Genomic DNA, 21,404 nt, shown 5'->3' with positions numbered 1-21,404 from the left:
TTGATGATATTAAGGTTATAAAAACTGTTCTAATAACCTAGATTATTATTATTATAATTACCAATATTACAGCAGAAAGGAGAAAGAGGCATTGGAGCAACTTTTACCTTTGCCAATAACTTTAGTAGACAATAATTGTTGTTTTAAAGTTGGCAAAGTCCCTGTTCTGTAGCCCATCCGTGTCCCCTCCTCACCTGGGTTCTGTTGAAGGCCACGCGGGCGAAGACGGCCTGTGAGATGCCGGCCCGCTTCAGCTCGTCCCTCACCCACTGGTAAACGTCCATAGACACCTCTGTGTTTGATGTCACCTGTGGCTCCATGGGCTTGTTGTGGGAGTTGCGGTTGACAGGTGGGTGGTTAAGGTACTGCTGCGAGAGGGACTGCTGCGCCAACAACCGGTTCACTGCATACTGCTGGTTGAGGATCTGTGCCATCACAAGCTGCTGGTTGACCAGCTGGGGGCTGATGGGCGTGGACACCAGGCCCGGGTGGTGCATACCGGGGAGCTGGGGCTGTCGGCCGCCGTTCTGCCCACTATGTGGCGGGGGGGCGTGCTGCATCTGAGGCACCGGCGAAGATGGCGTCTGCTCTGCTGTGCTGCCGGGGATAGGCTGCTGCTGCTGGGAGAAGCCCAGGTGGTTGTGGTTGTGGTTGTGGCTGTGGCTGTGATTGGAGCCGGGTGGAGAGAGGTCGGACAGGCCATCCATCTCTGCTGGAGGTGAGTGGAGGAAAACGGGCAGAAAGTGGAGGGCAGAGATAAGTAAAAAGACAGGTGGAACACCAAAAAGAAAACACATGAGTGAAAATGTAGAAGAGGCCCTGTTTGTGCTGTGGAAGTTGAACCTCAATCTCAAAACTGGGATAAATGTAATGTCATCATAGCTATGTCTCTAATCAGAAGAAATTAAACAGATGTGCTCTGACTGAGATCCAACTTAACCTCAAGTGAATCTTATCCTGTCAGAAAACATTTCCATTTCCATTCATGAGATATGGAAAGGAAAATATTTTTGCAGTCAGCACATTTTCATGTCAAGAAACCAAAACCACAATAAACAGGGGATTACTGTCTTTTCCCTAATAAGTGGCCTTCAGAGGCCTCTTACTCCCTGATTGGATATGACGGAGTTGATCAGCCAACGACTGGTTCCAAAAAATGTTTTAACGCAGATAAAAGAGCCTCATTGTGTTTGACCTGTGCCATGCCATGCCTTCAAAATTAAGTTCACAACGTCTCTGGCCTCATCATGTGAAAAAGAAATCTTGGAGAGACAGTGGAGTGTGTGTAGGATTAATTAAGGAAAACATTTATGTGTGTGTTTGTGCGTATGAGAGTGTGTGGCAGAGGCAGAAGCAGTACTGATAAATCGGATTCTCTCCTTACATCATTAATTCTAAAATAAGTAACACAAGCTAGCCAATAGGACATTTTTAGTGGAGGACTGTCTCAACATAAATGCAGTGAACGGAGACAGAAGGAATGCATCGGAGGATACAGTCTGTAACCTTGTCTGAGTGGAGAACAAACAATACAAAAAAATCTATGTGCCGTCATTTAATGGCGTTTGAGATTTTTGTGGCATCTCTTGCTTTGGGAATCTTTAATTCCATAATGGCTGCTCGGGAATATTTTAAGACAGGTTTAAATGATGTGCTTAGAGGATGAAAACAATGATTTAACATTCAAAGTACTACCCACAGCGAAGTGAATGAGCATTTGGAGCAGCTGAATGTTTTGAGGTTTCCGCCTCTCTTTAAGTAATTCACATATGCCGAGGCTTCTTCCGTGCAACTGACTGAGTGAGGGGGCAGCGTTTAAGAATTCATACGGATGGCAACATTAACACCTTAGAAGTGTGCCTCCACATCCCACAGAAAAAGCATCGTATGAGATTGTAAAAAGCATAAATTGCTGTTATGGGGAAAAGGGGGGGGGGGAGTGTCTTCAATAAGCTGAATCTTTTAGCAGATGAAAGATTAAGTGCATGGATGTTTTCCAAAAATACCCACAATAATCGTGTATTTGAGCTGCCTGTTTCTTAACTGTCAGCAAGCACAAAACACCCGGCCAAGACGGGTCTATTGAGCGTTTGTCGAAAACAAATGATGTGGGGGGAAGAAACAAAACAAAAAAAAATCTTGGTAATAATCACATCTCTTCCTATAATCCCTGGCATTCCCTGGCTCTGATGGTATGGCGTGTCTATTCACTCATATGTGAATGTGTGTGTATGTGTGTGTGCATATGCTCGCTCGCACAGACTGCTGGGGGGCATGCTCACAACACACAAACACACAGGCACACGGAGGCATTTCCATGCAAATTGAAAAGAGAAGGGGTGACAGAAGAGCATGGCAGGCCCTGGGAGAAAAAGGCTGCCACAGAAGCGGGAGTCCTCGTGTGGAATCCTGCCACAAAAGAGCCCCGGATTAAACACACAATGGGAATGGGATGTGGGCTGAGGGAGGGAGGGAGGGAGTGCGTGTGTGTGTGAGTAGGAGAGGGAATGGGAAAGAGAGACATACAAAGTGACCCAACTTTCTCTCCTGTGTTGACTTCCCTGTACTAGCGTTGCCACCTCAAAAGAAGAGGGACGGTGTTTGCTGGCGGCTGGTAACACCACTTCAGCCGCAGAGAAGCAGCTTGCCAGTACCTGTGACCAGGTACTTCTTACCCTTGACTTCGGGCTCAAAACTGCTTGCTAAATGCAAAGCGGTGAAGTAAATGCAGAGTCACATTTGACGCCACTGCCAAAGCACAAAGCGATGACCGTGCCACTCTCTCTTCCAGCATCAACCTTGGCTTCTCACCAGGTTTTCTCTTCCTGCCATTTGTAGCCACGTACAGCAGACAGCAGCCCGTCATGAATATTGAGGATGGGGGAGTTGCCGCGGGGTATGAGGGGCACCTGAGGCTCGTGTGCCAAAGGTTTGTGTCTGAGGTCTGGCTAACATGGCACATGGGCGCTGGAGTTTCTGTGAATGTGTGTAGGCGCATCTTGAGATGTTATCGCTGCTTTATCGTTGCTTCTGCGTACAAAACCATTGGTGGTTTTGTTCTTATCAGGAATCTATGTTCCAAAAGAGAGTGACCCGAAGAAGTGCTTATGCTTCATAAAAGTAATATTAGAATTATTAAAAAACAGTATTCAACATAGTCCATATGAGGGATATTATGACGTTTGCGTGACCATGAATTTGGTGTCATTTAAAACAAAGGTAGGATCAGATGAGAAAATGAAGATTCGATAAAGAGTTTAAGCCACAAAGTAAATAAGCTTCAGTCACTTTAATGTGACTTTAAATGCTATTTGGTTTTTGGATTAAGATTAAGATTGTAATAATGATTTGGTTTAGGCAAGACAGGCAGTAATGTTGGGTATTAAAAGAGGAATGTGGCTTGTCACAAGTTAGACAAATCAGTGTGTGTGTGTGTGTGTGTGTGTGTGTGTGTGTGTGTGTGTGTGTGTGTGTGTGTGTGTGTGTGTGTGTGTGTGTGTGTGTGTGTGTGTCCATATGCATGTGAGCCAGTGTATCTATCTTTGTCCCAAATCTATCAAAATGTATTCTCATTTTATGGCGACTTGGTCTACATTGGTTTGTTTTTCATCTATGTTAGACTTAATGTCAGGTTAAAGCTACAGTAGCATTTAGGCTAAGCGTTCAGAAGTCATGGTTAAGGTTATCGTCAAGGAATTAATTTATGTCAATGTAATGTCCTTCAAAGGGAAGTGTGTTAGTGTGTGTGCCCATGTTGCGACATACCTAATGCATTGGCACGCGGGCTCTCACGGAGGACACACGTCCCCAGGTATCCCTCCAGCTGGGAGGGTTGGCGCATGCCTGCACAGCCGGATGGAAGGACACGCACATGCACACACACACACACACACACACACACACACACACACACACACACACACACACACACACACACACACACACACACACACACACACACACACATAGAAGTGAGGGAGAAAAACAGGGTTAGGACTTTCTCCAGTACTTCTCTCCCATTCCAGCTAAGCACTAATATGACATTTAAAACACCAGCATCACTGAAGCCATACAAGCAGCTGCAGCAGCCCCGTTTTTGAGGAAAATATAACAAGATAGAAAACAATTGTGACAGAAAATGTGTAGGAGTATGCAAGAGAATACAGCAGGTCTGAAGTGAATATTGTTCTCAGCATATGTTGCCACTTTAACAGAAGAAAAAAACATCAGATAAGATATGATCACAACACGCTATTTGCATGGAAAACATTTTGATATAATATCTCATCTGTCATCAGTGCAAGCAGTAGCGCACTAGCAAAGCAAAAAAAGATTGTTCAACAGATTGTTAAAGCTAATATCTTAACATTACACTGCCTTGTGAGGCTCGCAACAGAGTGGTTCCAGCTGGGATGGCACTAGTATCACATAACCTCATTTCCTGGCGGGTCAAAGGGGATTTTTTGGTGATAATATAAAGCATGCGTTGTTAGAGGGTTGATAAGAAGATCTAATTGAATTTCAGACTAGGCGGTGGCCGGTTGAATTCATTGCTGCCTTTTGTTTGTGGAATAGTAAAGCGTTATACTCGCTCACCAACAACAACAAAAACAGTCAGAGGCCTCAATCTGACTCTTGCATTAGAGTTAATTAAAGCAATAATGGATAAACCAAAGATAACACTGTGCCCAGCTGCATAACAGAGCGGAGTTATCTTGAATTATTAGATAACAAGATAAAAATGTGTTTCTGCTTCATGCAACAGCAGGAAGACAAAGAGGCGGTTGGTTAGAGAACATATTGTAATGACGACTGGTGTGTGTACGTGTGTGATTGTGTGTGTGCAAAGAGACAAAAGTGTGAGCGCCATACTTTGCGCGCCTCCGTTTTGCTTACCCATCATATCTTTTGTCTTCTTGAAATGTTTATACCAGCGCCCAAATTCCTGACACTTTGCCGCCGACACATTTGCATAGTAAGTGCTGTTCACAATGGAGGAAATCATACTCTGAAAGAGAGAGATTGATTGAGAGAGAGAGAGAACGAGAGAGAGACTTTAGATTCTCATTTTAGAAAAATACAGACATAATATTAAAGCTTGTGAAACATGCAGTGACACTGTAGCTTGTCAAAACAAATAAAAGATAGGGAAAACCCAGCACTAAAATAAGCCATTGGACATGCAGAAATGTTGGGTCTTTTCTTCTAAATGTAAATAAAAAGAATCAAGCAAGGTTTTATCTATTCATCCCTATCAAATGCTGTGAGTTTGACTGATTTTTCAGAGTGGGTAATTTAAAGGTCAACTGAGTCTGTTGACATCAAGAGAAGACGGCATGAAATATATTTACCTTCAAAAGAAAGAAGATAGCGGCTTATTGAATATCAGCATCTGGGGAGTCAGGCGATGCAAACAGATAAACCGCTTTTATTTCCCAGCTCTTTATTTATACAATCTGTTAAAGACAACCACTTCAAGCATATCCAGGCCTGCACTGAGCATGTCGTTCTGCAACGCATTTGTGCTCCCATCTCCCCCTTTACAATAGCTTCTTTGCCCTCTCTACATTAACTTCAACCATCCTCTTTATGCCTCAGAAAAACAAAGACGCGATATATTTTTTTTCTCCTTCCAGTTTCATTAAAATTTATGTTTTAACACCTTGCCGGCCTACGGGCGAATAGCGAGGTTGGTGCAGGAGAAATTGTTTTTGATTGTTATAAATATTCAAAAGAACCAAACCATCTGTTTTCAAATTACAGGTATGCCATCTTTATAATTTCTATAATGTATGCGCTGGGAGGTTGGCGGGGGAACCTTCTGGCAGAACAGCATGGAGGTACGAGCACAATGGACGGGTAGAGGATGATTCTGGTTCTCCAGCTTTGGTGCACAAAAAGAGGGTAAAGGATGGCAGCTGTGCTCTCAGAAAGGTCACTCCAACAATGAACCCCCGACCTCTCTATTAAAGCTCTATGCAACTAATGCGATGAAAACAAACCAGAGTCTAACACACATACAACCAGAACACACCAACAACGTAGTTAGCACAAATCTGAGCAAAGCTCCAACAGGATCAAGATGGACACAAGTTTATTTTGTCCAACTGTAGCAGGCAAGGATCTGCTCGAGGTTAAACAAAAGCAAAAGGATGACAGCTTTCAGCAACGTTTTGGCCAGCGTCATGTGATGCCCTGTCCTTCAAACTGTAAGAGGATGGACCTTAGAGTCCAAAAACTCCACACAAAAGTTTTTTATAAGCAAGCGTTTTTAAAGACAATTTTTTGCCACCTCTTAGAATAGAAGAGAACCAAAGGCAGTTACACTTTCAGGTATCGCTTTCACATTTGAACCAAAGTCACAAAGGACTATATTAATCATACCTGCTTGTACCAGGTAGAGTCAAATATGGTAGCACCGCAGCGATGTACGTATATATATGTGCAAACCATGCTCTGGTGCACCATGATAAAGAAAAGGAGGGACAAGTCTGCATTTGGACTTACACGGTATAACAAGGCAGGCTTTAATAGATCTACTGAAAAGCCCTCATTCAATAAAAGCCCTGATAGAGTTCAGGTTAGGGTGAGGATGTCAGAATTGCCCTTTAAATGGTTCATACATTTATGCATGAGGCAGCTCCTTCTTTTTTAAGCAATATTGGCATCAGGGAATCGTCTCTGGTCTTAAAATGATAACTTCTGTTTATTCATCATGATAAGCATAAGCCAGTTTGATCAGAATGAATAGTTTTGTTCTTGATTTATTGCCTTGGAAAGAGACATTGGGACGAGGACTGGTAAAGCACCAAACCGCACATTCCAGTTTAACATGGTACGGTAGCCAACTCCCAAACCAAAGGTCCTTCAAAAAAACATTTATTTTAAGTAAGAAGGGTTTTCCTTCAAGTAGGAAAGATAATTAACTCCTTTCCCCCAGCATGCCATGTTTTATTTACAGTATATCTGGGCTAAGGCGGCTCCAGGCAACAAACAAGAGACCTGCAGAAGACGGTGTGTCTTTCTCTCTCTTCCCATCTTTCTCTCTATCTCTCTTGCTCCCTTTTTCCTCCGCCATCTTTGACACAGATGTTCTAATAAACGCTCCTCATTAATCAGCCCTCTCCCTCAATACATCACTCTACCTCTCACAGGGGGCCCAGTGTGTATGTGTGAACCAAACAATACACACACAGACACACACACACCTTTTCTCTCTATCGCTCTTCCCACAGCTCTGTCACACACACATGCATACGCACTAAGTGAAATCAAGCAGATAACCAGAGCCTCTGCTGCCACTGCGGTGCCAGCAGGAGGGCTCTGCTAGGGCTTGTCAACAGGTAGCATGGCTTTGTGTGTGTGTGTGTGTGTGTGTGTGTGTGTGTGTGTGTGTGTGTGTGTGTGTGTGTGTGTGTGTGTGTGTGTGTGTGTGTGTGCGGGCCGGTGTGTATGCGTGTGCATGAGCATGTGTGTGGACCCTTTAAAGTGATAGCCATCTGCAGCGCAGAGAGGTTATCAGCAAGACCAGGAAGTGGCACTGGGCTACTATCGGTCCCCAACATCTACTCCACTCCCCATCATGGGAGACAGGAAGAGAGAGCAAGGGGGAGAGAGTGAGTGAGTGTGTGTGTGTGTGTGTGTGTGTGTGTGTGTGTGTGTGTGTGTGTGTGTGTGTGTGTGTGTGTGTGTGTGTGTGTGTGTGTGTGTGTGTGTGTGTGTGTGTGTGTGTGTGTGTGTGTGTAAGAAAATAGCAGTGCAGCAGGCAGGTACTGTAGGCACCCAGCTGCCAGCTTTAGAGTGTGGTGCACACACTGGCAAATGCAAACACACACCAAGTACAACCCCTGCAGACAAACACACATGTTACACAAATGTACACACACACACACACACACACACACACACACACACACACACACACACACACACAATCGTTCCAACTTAGCCTGATGTCTTGAATCAGCTGGGGAAAACGTGCATCCCATTTGCAACACTCTGCCTTGTCTCTCGCCAACATCTAACACAGCTCAATTATGGCACATATCCACCTCAACTGAGATGACCCCCCCTCTCTTCAGACTAACACACACGTGTACATATATACACACACATTCACCCACATATACTGGCAACCAGGTTCCGCCTATGGCTGCTGAGGTGGAGAAGGCCTGCAAAGATGGCATTTTGATGACTATTTGCTGCTACGCAACGCAGCAGCTGGTGCACCAGGGGCCGCCCAGTGAGAGTGAGCAGGGGGTGGGCAAGAAGAGGTGGTAGCAATGGGAAACAGTGGGGTGAGGTGGGGGGGGTTCTCGTTTGTTGCCATAGTTTCTGCGAACATGGGCAAGGGGGTTTGCTAAGCTTGGTAGCAACCTCAGAGAAAAAATAATATGCCTGATTCCGGGAAGAATCAGGAGAAGTTTGGTCTAGGCAATGCCTGTCCAATTTGTGAATCTTTACGATGGCTTCAAATGTGTGAAGGTCAAAGACAGTTCCTCTCGGGAAATGACACGAGCACGAGTGAATACAATTTCTCTTTCAGAGTTTCCTCGTGCCATTTGTAGCCCAAACACACAAAGCATGCCTCCCCTCTACAAAAGAATCAAACTAAATGTTTGACAAGACCTGGACAAAAGCAGCATTTCACAAAATAACCCCCAACGCCCTCCCCTCCATGCTCTACTTCCCCTCCTCCCCCTCTCTCTTCAGAGCTCTGTTCAGAGGTGGACTAATTCTCTTTCACTCGCTTGCTGCGATTCTCTCATCTGTTAACCTCTCTTTTTGGCCCGGGATTACGCAGCAGAATATCGAGGAAACACTAATCCTAAAAAGGTGTCAATTTCTGTTCGCTCCTGCAACGCCCCTTTCTCCTCCCACGCATTTAACTGGTAAACTCAGAGGAGAGGCCAAAGGCTCACCTTCTCATCAGACTGCATGGTGACAACACTGGTCACAGAGCAGGGAGTCCCTGTCAAGGCAACGCCGGGATGTCCCTCAACCGCAACAACCATTCCTCTAAACTGATTGGGTTAAGGAGGAACAAACCACCGCTCTATGGGTGACGCAGGCCAAATGCAACCCCGCAGAGTAGCAGATGTCAAACGCCATCATGGCAGCCATGTTTGAACAAGGCAGATCCATGTGCATCATTAGAGCAAGGAGTCACTACATAGCAAAGCGGACAGTTTCCTTTGAATCACATTAACATATTAAAAACTGGTTTTAAATGAGTTGCCCTAAAAACAGCCGTGGCGATAAAGGTTTAGATTTGGCCCAAGAACAATAAATATGTATAGATGTGATATCTGTACTCTTAAGTGAGAGTTTTACTATAATATATCTTGTTAAATATGCAGTTAACCATTCCTACGTTTTTATAATTTACTGGGAAGGATACACAGCAATGAGAATACATCAGAGTATTTGCAGTGACTGAAGCTACCAATAATCTATGGCTGGCAATCATTTCCCCATGACAGTAAATGTAAGACCAGTTCATGCCATTTAGATCTGAATTAAGACCAAATTAGCTGTTAAAAAACATACAAGACAAAAAGAAACGTTCAAGATATGTTCAGCCCCTTCTTTCATCCTCACTGGAAAGCTAAAACAATCTTCAGTTTAATTTGAGACTAGTGCGTATTTGAAAATAGCAAATGTGTGTCTGAGGAAGAGTGTGTGTGTCTGTGTGTTAGATCCTCTGAGCTAGCGTGTGCTCTCTTCTGAGCCGTCTTCACATATGGACCGTAAACAGGGTGATTACCAGACCGGGCTGGGCTCCGCCTGAACGCCACCCAGGGACTCTTTACATCATCAGCGCACTGCTCATGCCCGGCTAAACACACAAACACACACACTGAGAGCAGCCGCTCACACATACACAGACACGTACACACACACACACGCAGCACAAATGAGGGTCTCCAGGTGACCATACGGTGGCCTGGGAGGAGAGCTGGCTTCACACTGAAGGCACCTACGCACACGCTTGGATCTAAATACACAAATACACAAAGAACATTTTAACATACGAGCACCGTACATAGATATACGTTACACAAACAAACTCAAGCAAACACACAGGGATGCACAAATATATACTCACACTTTAACACACACACAGACACACACACATTATTGGCCCTTGTGAGAGATATACTGCCGTTTCATTCCATTCACTCCAGAGCTGCCTCTATGATATACTGGCTACACTGCCTGTTAATACAATATCTGCGCTAGTGCTTTCCATCCAGCCTCCCAGCCGACAAAAAAACACAGAATATAACACCTGACATGTGAGCGTACATACCGTATATCCAGCCTAAAATGTTGATAATTAACTAAATGAGAAAAAGAACAAAAGCCATCCAGAACGATCTGAGTTTGGGCCAATGTTTATCGAACAATAACCATACGTTCAACAACACCTCTGCTTTTTGGCTGCCGTTGCATACAAGTGTGTGTGTTGGGGGCGGTAAAAGAAACAACAAAAAAAAGAAATCATGCGGCAAACAAATGACAATAGCCATTGATTTGGATTTTCTATGCCGATTCTCTTTTCCCACTTGATCAAACTCAGGGCATTTGATAGAAGTAAAGGATAACATGTAGTGGTGATGGAGATAGGGGGTGTGTGTTTTGTTGTGCAGTATGGTAGCAAGGGGGCTGGGGTTGGGCGTTAATCTTTTTTATTTATTTTTTTAAATAAGCAGACTGGGCTTCAGCACCTGTGATAAGGGACATTCTTTAGCCAGAGAGCTCTGATTCATGTCTTTGAGTAACTCCTTGAGGGCGTTTCTTACTGTAGAGTGGCTCCATTGCTCAGGCGGCAGGTCCTCCAGCTTAGGACAACTGTGGAGAGAGAGAGAGGAGACATGCAGGGGAGAGGGGGGACAGGGAGGATAATATAGGGAGGGGAAGGGGTAGATAGGGATGTAGAGGGAGAGGGGTGAGGAGAGAGCATGAGAAACAATTCAGATGGAGAAGAGACAAAGACCGAAAAGGAAAGCCAGCAGCTCTGATGGTATCTTGAATAAATAATAAAATACACAAGCAACAAATTCAGAAACACGATATCAGAATGATTTAATCTGATTGCAAGGATTGGACATTCCCCTGATCTGTAGAGCAAACGGGTAATAATAACAAAAATCTGCAAATCTGGAAATACATTTGACCCAAACCACTATGGAGGCATGTGGGTGAGAGGGGAAGTTATCCTGCAGCTTCCTTTACAGCAGCCGGCAACACTTCCTGGTCTAACATCATTGGACTTAAACACACACTTTTGACTATATCGCGCGTAACAGCCTGATTCTAACACTGACCAAAATTACATCATTTAACAATGTATAAAACATTAAGTGCAAATAAGTTTCATTATTGACTAATTTGTTGAATATACTTTCTATAATGGTGATTCATTGTTTTGTCCTCATCAGAAAAACATTAAAAAAAAAAGCCCCAAAAAAAGTCTTAAAATTGGTTATTTTTGTCCAACCGGCAGTTAAAACCCCTAAGATATTAAATGAATAAGAAAAAAAAAAATCCTTACTAAGTTTTACATACACATCTTCAACCCATTGTTTCAGCACTATTGAAGTGGTGTGCTAACAACGTGCAATTTGGGAACAAAATATTTTACCCATAACGGGTTTTAAAACCGTCCAAGCCTTTAAAATACATATTGATGAAATGGCCAAATCACTGGAACAATCAGATAGACAGAGCGAGGAGACAGGGAGAGGAAAGCAGAGAGAAAGAGAGCAGAACACACGGGCTCTCGCTCTGTTTTCCCTGCTGCAAGCGCCCCTCCAAGACAGACAGATTTCATTTGGCGCATCAAGCAGATGCATCTGGAGATTGCTCTGTCTCTCTCTCCCTCTCTGCCTGCCTCACTCTCCCTCCCTCTTTCATATTCTCCCCCCCCCCTCTCTCTCTCTCTTTCTCTCTCTCCTGATTGTTCTGATTAGTTAATTACTTTATACAACACATCTGCTGGATTGATGCATGAATTATACATCAGCTGCATGTGGCGACTATTATTTCGTGTTACTTCTACCTTCCTGGCTCGTTGTGCTCGGCGAAACAATTTAAGGTGTTACTGGCTAGATTTCTGCGGCAGTCGGGGCGGTTGGGGGTTGTTGGGAGGGGAGTTGAGGGGATTGTGGGGAGGGGGGATGAAAAGGAGGAAAACAAATACAAAACAATAACAATACTGACAACAATATGGAGTGAAATCAAAATAGATTTATAGATCACATAGAGATTGGCTTTGACGTTATCTGGTGCTAGTGTTGAGTGCTGCAGGGGCTCTACCTCAGAACAACTATTTTTACATGGGGGTGGAACTGTGGAACTCAACTCCCAGTTCTCTTTTGATAAACACTTTAGATGTACAAGACATATGTAGACGTGTTTTGTATTAAATGTATCGCTGAATTACATTTTCGTTAAACCCGCTTTCGACACTTGACAAGTGAAAGAAGAGATGAGACATTGAGCGGGGGGTGATGAGTGTACAAGTGCATGAGCCGTCTGTGTGTGTGTCCATAAATCTGTCAGTTTGGTGTGTTGGAAACGTTACGAGCACGGAGATAACAGGAGAGTGGAACAGAAAGGGATGCGTGCAATGGTCGAGGCTAACATCTGCTTGTAAGAAAACACACACGCGCACACAAACAATGGATTTTTCAGAACACCTTAAACTGCTCCAGCAGCTAGAAAGCCTCTGGGGAGACGGTAGTGAACGAGAGGAGGGGAGGAGGGAGAGGCAAAAAAAAAAGGGGGGGAAGTGGAGACAGACAGCTATCCATGCATTCAAGGCTAGCACGCCGGAAATAAACACAACCTTCTGTATTCTGGCTGTTGGACGCGTTCACATCAGTCAGTGTGTGAGTGAGTGCTTCACTGGTGAAGGTGGGTGGTGATGGGGGGGGGCACAGGAGGAGAGGGGGGAGAGGAGGAAGAGGCAGAGCGAGGCAGGAAAAGAGTCGGAACAGCAGCTGGCACAAGCCTCCACACCAGTGCCACTCGGCTGTGTGTGTGTAGTGTCTTTGTGCCTATGAGCACATGTGAGCCTGTTTGCGTCCGTGTTCTAAAAATGCTCGTATGCTCTCGCCGTGCGTATAAATATAAGCTTCACTCCTACAGAGTAGCATTTAGCATACAATATGTTGAGTGATGGCGCCAAAACGGCTAGCTAAACTCAGTGTGAGATTCTTTATTATTATTATTATACGTGATGTAAGTTCAGAAGCAATACTGTATATAGTTTACTTAAAATAGCCGGTGCAGCCAGGTTTATTTACGCAACTATTTCAGGTGAACAACCGTGTATTCATACTGCAGGGTCATTTTTAGCTGTGGGCTGTCTGCAGTTGCCCACCACATTTATTTAATTATAAAAAAGAGTTTAAGTAGTGCTCAGCTCAAAAACTGTTACCATCATATATAATTCTACCAATCCGCAATGCATAAATGCCTTTATTATGTTGACATCAGTTACCATAATTAACCATTTAAATGTGGGGTTGCTACAGGAGATGAATCTACTTGATATTTTTTTAGAACGGTGTTCCTATAACTTCATGGTTACATTTACAAATAAACTGATCTTTGTGTTTCTTAAGGCGATGAAGTTCTCTGTGTTTAAATGTTGTTCCCACATTTTCTGGGAAAGGTCAGTCTGTTCTTTGTGTGTGTGAGTAATGTATCTATTCTCAGTACCAAAGATGCAGAAGGCATCTGCACCTGCCTCTGGGCCTACAAGACATGCTACGTGTGTGAATGTTAGAAGCAAGACTAACAGGTAAAACGTTTCCTCTGTGTATTAAAGAAAACTGTGTGTTTTAGGTTTTGACAGTGCACTTTTGTGGGTGGTAGGCAGGTAAAACAGATTCTATGAACACCTACACACATTTTGGATTGGTACACATGTATGCAATCAAGTGTTGGATTCTAGTATGTAGTGTTTCTGACCTGTGGAGCTGGATCTTGAGCGTGACAACGTGGTAGACGTCCTGCAGCATGTCAGCCACCGTAGCGTCCGGTGCGTCTGTCACGTATGACAGGGGGACGGGGTTCCATTTCCCCACCTGAATCATACCTGGACGATGCAACACGTATATGGGCACACACATGAACATTGGTGGATATGGACACAGATATGTGGACGCACAAATGCACAAGAATGGAAACAAGAAAGAAGAAGAGAATAGATCAGCACAAAGGTCATTTAGCATGACCTCATTAGGCTGCATCCCTTTAAAAATAACTAGTATGAAACATAATGTAAAAAACATGAATATAGACATGTTGGTGCCATAGACACTCTTCTTATACTTTATTTGTTATGGACATCCTAACAGTGATGCCAGAATGTCTCCTGAGACTGTCATAAAGCTCACACAGGAGGAAGAACGCTTATGGAAGAGGAGGCACTAAAATGTGTGTGTGTGTGTGTGTGTGTGTGTGTGTGTGTGTGTGTGTGTGTGTGTGTGTGTGTGTGTGTGTGTGTGTGTGTGTGTGTGTGTGTGTGTGTGTGTGATGGACAGGCTATAATAAAAGAGCATGCTAAGAGGCACCTTGGAACAGCCACCCTCGGCCTGCGTGAGCTCAAGTGCAATTAGCAGACCCTATCCTCCACCTGCCCCTCCCACCCACTGAGTCACTAAGTGTGTGTGTGTGTGTGTGTGTGTGTGTGTGTGTGTGTGTGTGTGTGTGTGTGTGTGTGTGTGTGTGTGTGTGTGTGTGTGTGTGTGTGTGTATACAAATAAATATAGTATGAGTTGCGTGTACGCACGATGCGTGTAAACATTTTAGTGTGTTAGCCTTTGCATTTAGACTGTGTGGGAATGTGTGTGTGTGACCCTTGCCAGAGTTGAGCATCTCCTGTCTGGGATCAGTGTCAGGATGTGTTACTGCTGGCGGAAGGCTATTATGGTCACAGAGAGGGTGTTTGTTTGTGTGTGTGATTGAGGCACTAAGATGTGTGTTTGAGTGTGTACAGGAGTAACAGCATGCCAGAAAATGTTGTAGAGAAGACGCTAATAAGCATTAGAGAGATAGAGCAAAGGGGGGAAAAAGAAAAGTGGCAGAACAGAGAGGAGTCAGTGAGTGGTTACCTTTGGCCTGGGCCGCTGAGCTGTGGGAATAGCCCAGCGACAAAAGGGCCATCTCGATGAGCTGGTTGAACAGCATGTCCTTACGCACCAAGACGAACTCGGCATGCTCCTCCTTGCTGTCAAAATCCATGGGATTCTCGTAGTGCTCCACCACACAGAACACAGGCAGCATGTTGCCTGGAGACACGGAGACACGGAGACACTAAGTTATAACTAAAAGGGTTCACATTTCTTCACACACAAACTTTGACCTTCAGTGTTTGCCGAGGGACGAGATTAATATTTAGAGCTGACGATTAAGTTACACTCAGACTGAGAGTCAAGGGATTATGAGTGAGTGATTCAATTGCTGCGGAGTAGAAGTTCTTGACAGAAATTAACTAAAGGATGAGTTTGGAACACAAAAGGCATTTCTCATCTTTTATAGGACGATTTCAAACTTAACCCTAACCTCTTTGCCTCAATGCCAAACTCGCAGTAACATTGGGAATCAAACAGTCCTTACTGCGCAATTCGGAGTCTGAATTTATTTACCTATCTGTTTTATTTAGAAATACTCTCTGTTTATATTTCATTATTCCTTCTGTGTTTTCCCCAGATTGTTTCAATAGTTGGAGGATTCCTTCCTGCAGTGTGGAGTTCATCTTCCAGGATAATGAATTAGAGCACTGTGAGTTGTGTTAGCTTTATATATATATAATAAAAATAAATTGGAAATCATTTTCACCTTAAGCTTAGTGTGAACAGCAGCCACCAAAATCCTCTAACTCGTATGTCTCCGTTTGGCACAATTAACTGTTTATTCACAATACAATTCTGTGATCACATTGCCTTCTCCCTGCCAACCTAAAATCATTTTCCCATGATGCAGTGCTTCAAATCCCATACCACCTCTGCGTCCTGAGGTTTTCTAGTCTGTGTCAACAGTGGCTCTGCTGTTAGGTGGAATGAGCAATCCTTGTCCAAAGACTGCCGAATGTTCAAGGGACCCACTGCGCAAATATCACCTAATATGCCTTTTTCCTAAAATAACATCCTGGACGTTTTAGGAAGAGTAATGGTATGGGGACAACGTGGCCTTTTCAAGTCTCAGTTTGAATGATAACAACAGCATAAAATCGAAAAGTGTTGATGAAGGGCTGACTGCACTACGTAAATCCAGCATGTTTTACGATTGTCCTACTTCCTCACTATGTCTCCACTCTACGATCACCTGAGCACATTTCTGTAATCTGTTCATTTATTGTTCGTGCCGATTAAAATGATTCACATTCTAATATTTTCCAATCCCAGGCATTCCAGAAGATGCACACAGCTCTGGCAAAACAATCAATAAGCCGACAGATGCCAGGGAATGTGCTGAAAGAGCTGCTTTTCTCCTCCCCTGATTTTAATAGATAAAGATCTAACAATAAAGACTGCTGTGTAGGTTCATTTGGGGGATCAATACTGGCTTTGTTTCCAGGGAGCCCGGAGAGGGCTGCTGTAAATATTGTTTCGGGCTCGGATACAATGCCCACTGTGGGCTCTCGGCGAAGCCTCCGCGGCGGCCCGCCCGCCTCCATCGGCTGCTTCACCCTTTACCCAGGAAGAGACTCGGCAAAAGGACAAGAGGAGGGGAGGGGGGGAGCAATGAGGAGGCTTGGAGGAACAAACGTCGTAGGGGGGCCAAGAGAAGCAGAGATGATGAAGGAGAAGAATTAAGCTCTCTCAGCTGGAGTGCGACACGTAGATTAAAGGAGCAAATAAGAAAAAACGGCCCATCCGAGGACACTCACACAGCCACATTCCAAGAGTTCCTCAGTCCCTCTTGCCTAAAGAAAACCAAAGCAGCCAAACAAACAAACAGGAGAGCCGGCGCTGCCAAGTGCTATTACAACTCCGAACCTGCAGGTTTGAAACTCATTCCCAACCCACAACAAAACAAACACATTATCATAAAAAGGTTCATGTTTTGGATAGCTTTGCTATAGAAAAAACAAGTTATATTAAAAAGCTATGTCATGATCTCATAGTAAAGGCTCCCTTTAAACAAGAATGGCTCTTAAAGGACTGAAACTTGGCCTTAATAAACAAATGTCGGAGCAGGAGGGCTACGTTTGGAGAGAGGAGCGGTGACACAGCGCTCTGCAGCACGACACAGGAATAACTCTAACAGTGCTTTTCTATTTGCTATTGTCTGGGCAAATAAGTGGGAGTGCGTGCAGTGTGTGTGTGTGCGCTGAGATGACTAAAGACACATTGTAAAAAGGTTTAAGAGTTTTGGAGAGCATGCAGCGGGTGGTGGTGGGTGGAAGGTGGTGTGTGTATTTAAACTGCATTTAAATAGCTTTCCATTATTCACGTGGTTTATTCTTCTCCTGCTCATGCCCAAATGCACACACAAAGTTTTACTTTATTTGTTTCATAATAAGTTTGCACAAACTAACAAGTGATTCCTCAATTAATTATCTGACAATTATTCAAAATTACTCAATTGTTTAGTCTCAAAAATGTGGGTTTCTACTAAAGATAATTTGGGTGATTATCTACTCAATTAATCAATGAATAGTCGATAAAATGTCTGAGAAATAGCAACAAAAATGGTGATGACAGTTTCCCACTGCCCAAAGCAACATATTTTAATTGTTTGTATTGTCGCACTAACAGTTCGAAGGTAGCACATTCCTATTTGAGAGGCAAATACTTGGAACTAATTTTCTTTAGCAATTAATTGTTTCAGCTTTATAAAAAATAGTGAGTGATGCCCCTTGCAAATTATCAATTGATGGCTTTGTCCAATAAACTTTAGAAAACCCCAAAAAGTACAATAACAAATAAGAGAGTTTACAGGTGAAACGTTACATTACTAAAATCAGCAAATAGTTGCCAATTTTCCTTTTTAAATACAAATATAAATTTTCTTTTGATGGACTAATCAATAAAAAAAAATCATCCTTTACGTGCGAGTATAGCCCTCTCTCTACACACACCCGTCTCCCTCTTACCTCTCTTGTGGCAGGTCTTCAGCAGGTGGCCGGTGGGTTTGTACGGGACCCCAGCTAGTTTGGCCCCGGTGCTGCCCAGCCGGGCCCGGCCCAGGGGGCTGCCGTTCTGCTCCAGCCGGGGCAGCTTGGCCGGCGGGGCCTTGGCCTCGGCCATGCTGTTCATCAGGTCGGAGTTCTCCTTCCCCAAACACACCTCGCTGAGATGGTCCATCATTCTCAGCACCTCTGCTCACTATCACCTGGGGAGAGACACACAGAAAGATTCGGCTGTCAGCGGAGATATGTGTGTGGCAATAAAGAAGTACTGTAATGTGCTACGAGGGGAGCATTGAGCACCAAATATTTTGTGTTGATGTCATTGACATGTGAAGATGTCATGAGACGTTTTTATAGAGCAAAAAAGTGCTTTAAGTAATTGAAAGCTCTGAGAACAGACCCATTACGGCAATAGCTGCCAATTCACTTCAGTTATGACGACTCAGCCATGGTGACGTTTTCGTGCTGCTGTAATGTTCCCATTTTTCAACACATGTATTATGTATGATTGTCCCACTAGAGATTCCCATGCGAGAAGGGGCAAACAAGCCCCGGTTTTAGCGCAAACACATTAATTTGCTGTGAGATTCCACTTGAATGAATACATTGCAGTTCAAGGAACAAGGTTCTGCTGCGGCGCACGCAGAGAGGTGAAACTAACATAATTCGGTTTCTGAGTCACTTCGTGTGGCTTCACATTCATGACGCAGCTCCGAGGGAAAGGGCGGCGTAAGGCCGCACCATAATTTTGCAGGGACAGATACACACATACATTAATACACTATCAGGTACATGACTTTACAGGTTTGAACTTTAAAGGGTACCTATCATGCAAAATGCACTTTTGTACGTCTTTTATACATGAATATATCAATAAGTTTACAACTTTAGAATAGGGGGAAAAGAAGGCAGCTTTTGGAAACTTATAAATAGACAGTTGCTGACTCGTGAAAAGAATCCTCAAAAGTGAAAGAAAGGACACAAGGGAGATTTAGAGAGGAAGAAATTATGGGGCGACTTTGGCAGCTTTAACCACAGGTTAGTGCATAGACACAAAGTTATTGATTGAGGCTGAAGCTGACAATTCACAAATTATTTTAACTCCCTGGAGTAAACTTTAAGAAATGTATCAATCATAAAACAAGACGGGTTTATGAATACAAAAAATGGAATGGAAAAAGTATCTAAGGGTGATGCATGCAGGTTGACGCACTGTGCTGATGAACATGAACCGGAATGCTGTTGTCAAAGAGTGAAAAGGGCAAAATCATCCACCCCCACGCAAAAGATCATGAACTCCCCCATTCATAACACGCAATGAGGCCACTAATGCCCCACAAATAAGGGGCCAAAGGAATCCAGACCCGGATACAGTCCGGATCCAGGTCAGGATTTTTAAATGACCTTAAAACACAAAAACAGGAGTTACAAATTGACCATTACCCCTAAATGAGGAGTTAGGGGAGGAGGACAAGTTGAGTGAAAAATCTTCCAAACCAACCTGAAACGCAGCACTTCTTCAGCAATCGGAAGCATATAACACCGCCTGGGAAACACGTCTTCTTCAAGTTTGGCCAGGGTAGAAAAGAAAAAAAAAGAACAACTCCTGCTTCCCGGTCTCGTTATCTCTCCCTCTCTCTCCCTACGTGTGCATGACAGCAAACGCTTGTAAAAATACTCAGTGTTTAAAAAGACGCTTTCTCCTGCTCTTCTTCGCGGAGGACTGACAGGCGGTCTGAAAAAACAACAACCCGGGTCTGTGTGAGAGACGACGAGGTCGAGATGGACCGTGATAGGCGAACATTGGTAAGCGGTCATGTGTGTGTGTTGTCCATTATCTAATTCCGTCCAATTGGAGGAAAAAAACGGCAACAGAAACCGCTACAACCGGCGACATTTAGCTCAAAGTGAAGGCGACTTCAGCTTTAGTTCGCACCACAACATCCACATCGCTACATCGGCACAGTACAGTTAGCAGCCTCCAGTGGAAAGCAAAGCACCTCGGACACAGTTGTAATGATAATACCCGCCGCCGAGACCCAATAAACCCTTCTCTGTGTATATGAGAATAAACGTACACAAAAATAGCTTAACGTCCGCTCAGCTAGATTTGACTACCGGCTGACTGAGAAAAATATTAATAATAACCGACAGTGTGTTCTTGCTACCGCGTTGGAGGCGAGACGATATGCGGACAGTCGAAACAGGTTCGCAAATACAACAAGGAGAGGGGGGTCAAAAAGTGCGATATACTTTCCGATGTCGAGCATAAATAAGGCTTGCAGTGGATGCATAAGAGAGCTGCCTGCGATAGTAATAGTAGGAGGTGTCCTGTTGGTTGGGGATTGGCGTCCGGACGGAGCTCTTTCTATCTCCCTCTCTCTGTCTCTCCCCCTCTCACTCCGTCTCTCCCTCTCTGTCCCCATTAAATTATTAGTTGTATTGACTCATCACTCCCCCCTCTCCTCTCCTCGCTGCTGGTGCTGCCGCTGCTTGTGCTTTCCCTTTCTCCTACTCATTTCAAATGGCGTGGTGGTGGGGGGTAAAAAAAAGAATTGGGGAAAAAATAGAAGATAGCAGGGGTGTGTGTGTGTGTGTGTGTGTGTGTGTGTGTGTGTGTGTGTGTGTGTGTGTGTGTGTGAGTGCGTGCGTGTGAGCATGAGAGAGGGATAAAGAGAGAAACAGGAGTGTGTGTGGTGGAGTGTGCGGAAAAAATAATCCCCCTATAATAATTTTAATAAAATCTGATTATCTCTCCATATCTCAAGCCGAAAAAGTCCTGAAGGAGACAAATAAAAGTGGAGAAAGTGGAAAGGGACAGCAACTAGATACACACACGCGCGTACACACACACACACACACACACACACACACACACACACACACACACACACACACACACACAGCAAGGAAGAACGGTGGTGCGATTTCCGGCTGTGCGCGCAGGAATTTTTAATCAGCTTGATTAGAGTGAGGCGGTCCTGCATTTATTACTGGGTAACACACAGATGCTCACGCGCACACCAACACACACTCACACACACACAAACACGCTAACACGCATACAAGCACACGCACATGCACACGCTCACATACACAGTGTTTTGTTTTTGTATTTACTTTTGTCCAGAAAATAGTTTTTAAATTCTGTGATTTTGTCAAAGATGAACTATTTGACATCCAGTTAGTTTGAGATAACAACAAACATAATAATTAACTAAGGGGAATACAAAAGCATCATTAAATAAAAACG

General features: G+C 44.0%; 1 protein-coding gene across 1 annotated transcript; it reads right to left on the bottom strand.

Annotated features, from left to right (window-relative positions):
• Positions 1–143: 143 nt before the first annotated feature.
• Positions 144–20,648, bottom strand: satb1b (SATB homeobox 1b). The gene is made up of 8 exons (XM_010778668.1): positions 19,653–20,648; positions 18,116–18,354; positions 15,129–15,305; positions 13,984–14,110; positions 10,731–10,854; positions 4,897–5,008; positions 3,766–3,843; positions 144–712 (listed from the first exon to the last, which is right to left on the bottom strand). Exons 2-8 carry the CDS (start codon positions 18,327–18,329, stop codon positions 144–146), a joined length of 1,401 nt encoding a protein of 466 aa, XP_010776970.1. The 5' UTR covers positions 18,330–18,354; positions 19,653–20,648.
• Between the last annotated feature and the right edge of the window lie 756 nt (positions 20,649–21,404).

The sequence above is a fragment of the Notothenia coriiceps genome, unplaced genomic scaffold, assembly GCF_000735185.1.
Source record: "Notothenia coriiceps isolate Sejong01 unplaced genomic scaffold, NC01 NC01_scaffold00000339, whole genome shotgun sequence".
Lineage (NCBI taxonomy): Eukaryota > Metazoa > Chordata > Actinopteri > Perciformes > Nototheniidae > Notothenia > Notothenia coriiceps.
Note: the sequence above shows the minus strand (reverse complement) of the source record. Positions and strands in the feature narration are given on the sequence as shown.

What these genes read in the sequence shown, in the direction of transcription:
- satb1b (XM_010778668.1), bottom strand. Translation starts at nt 18,329, where the DNA reads ATGATGGACCATCTCAGCGAGGTGTGTTTGGGGAAGGAGAACTCCGAC. An exon ending in CTCAAGATCCAGCTCCACAG is followed by an intron (nt 10,855 to 13,983) that starts GTCAGAAACACT and finishes CTCTCTCCACAG; the next exon opens with TTGTCCTAAGCTGGAGGACC. An exon ending in GAAGACAAAAGATATGATGG is followed by an intron (nt 3,844 to 4,896) that starts GTAAGCAAAACG and finishes CCGGCTGTGCAG; the next exon opens with GCATGCGCCAACCCTCCCAG.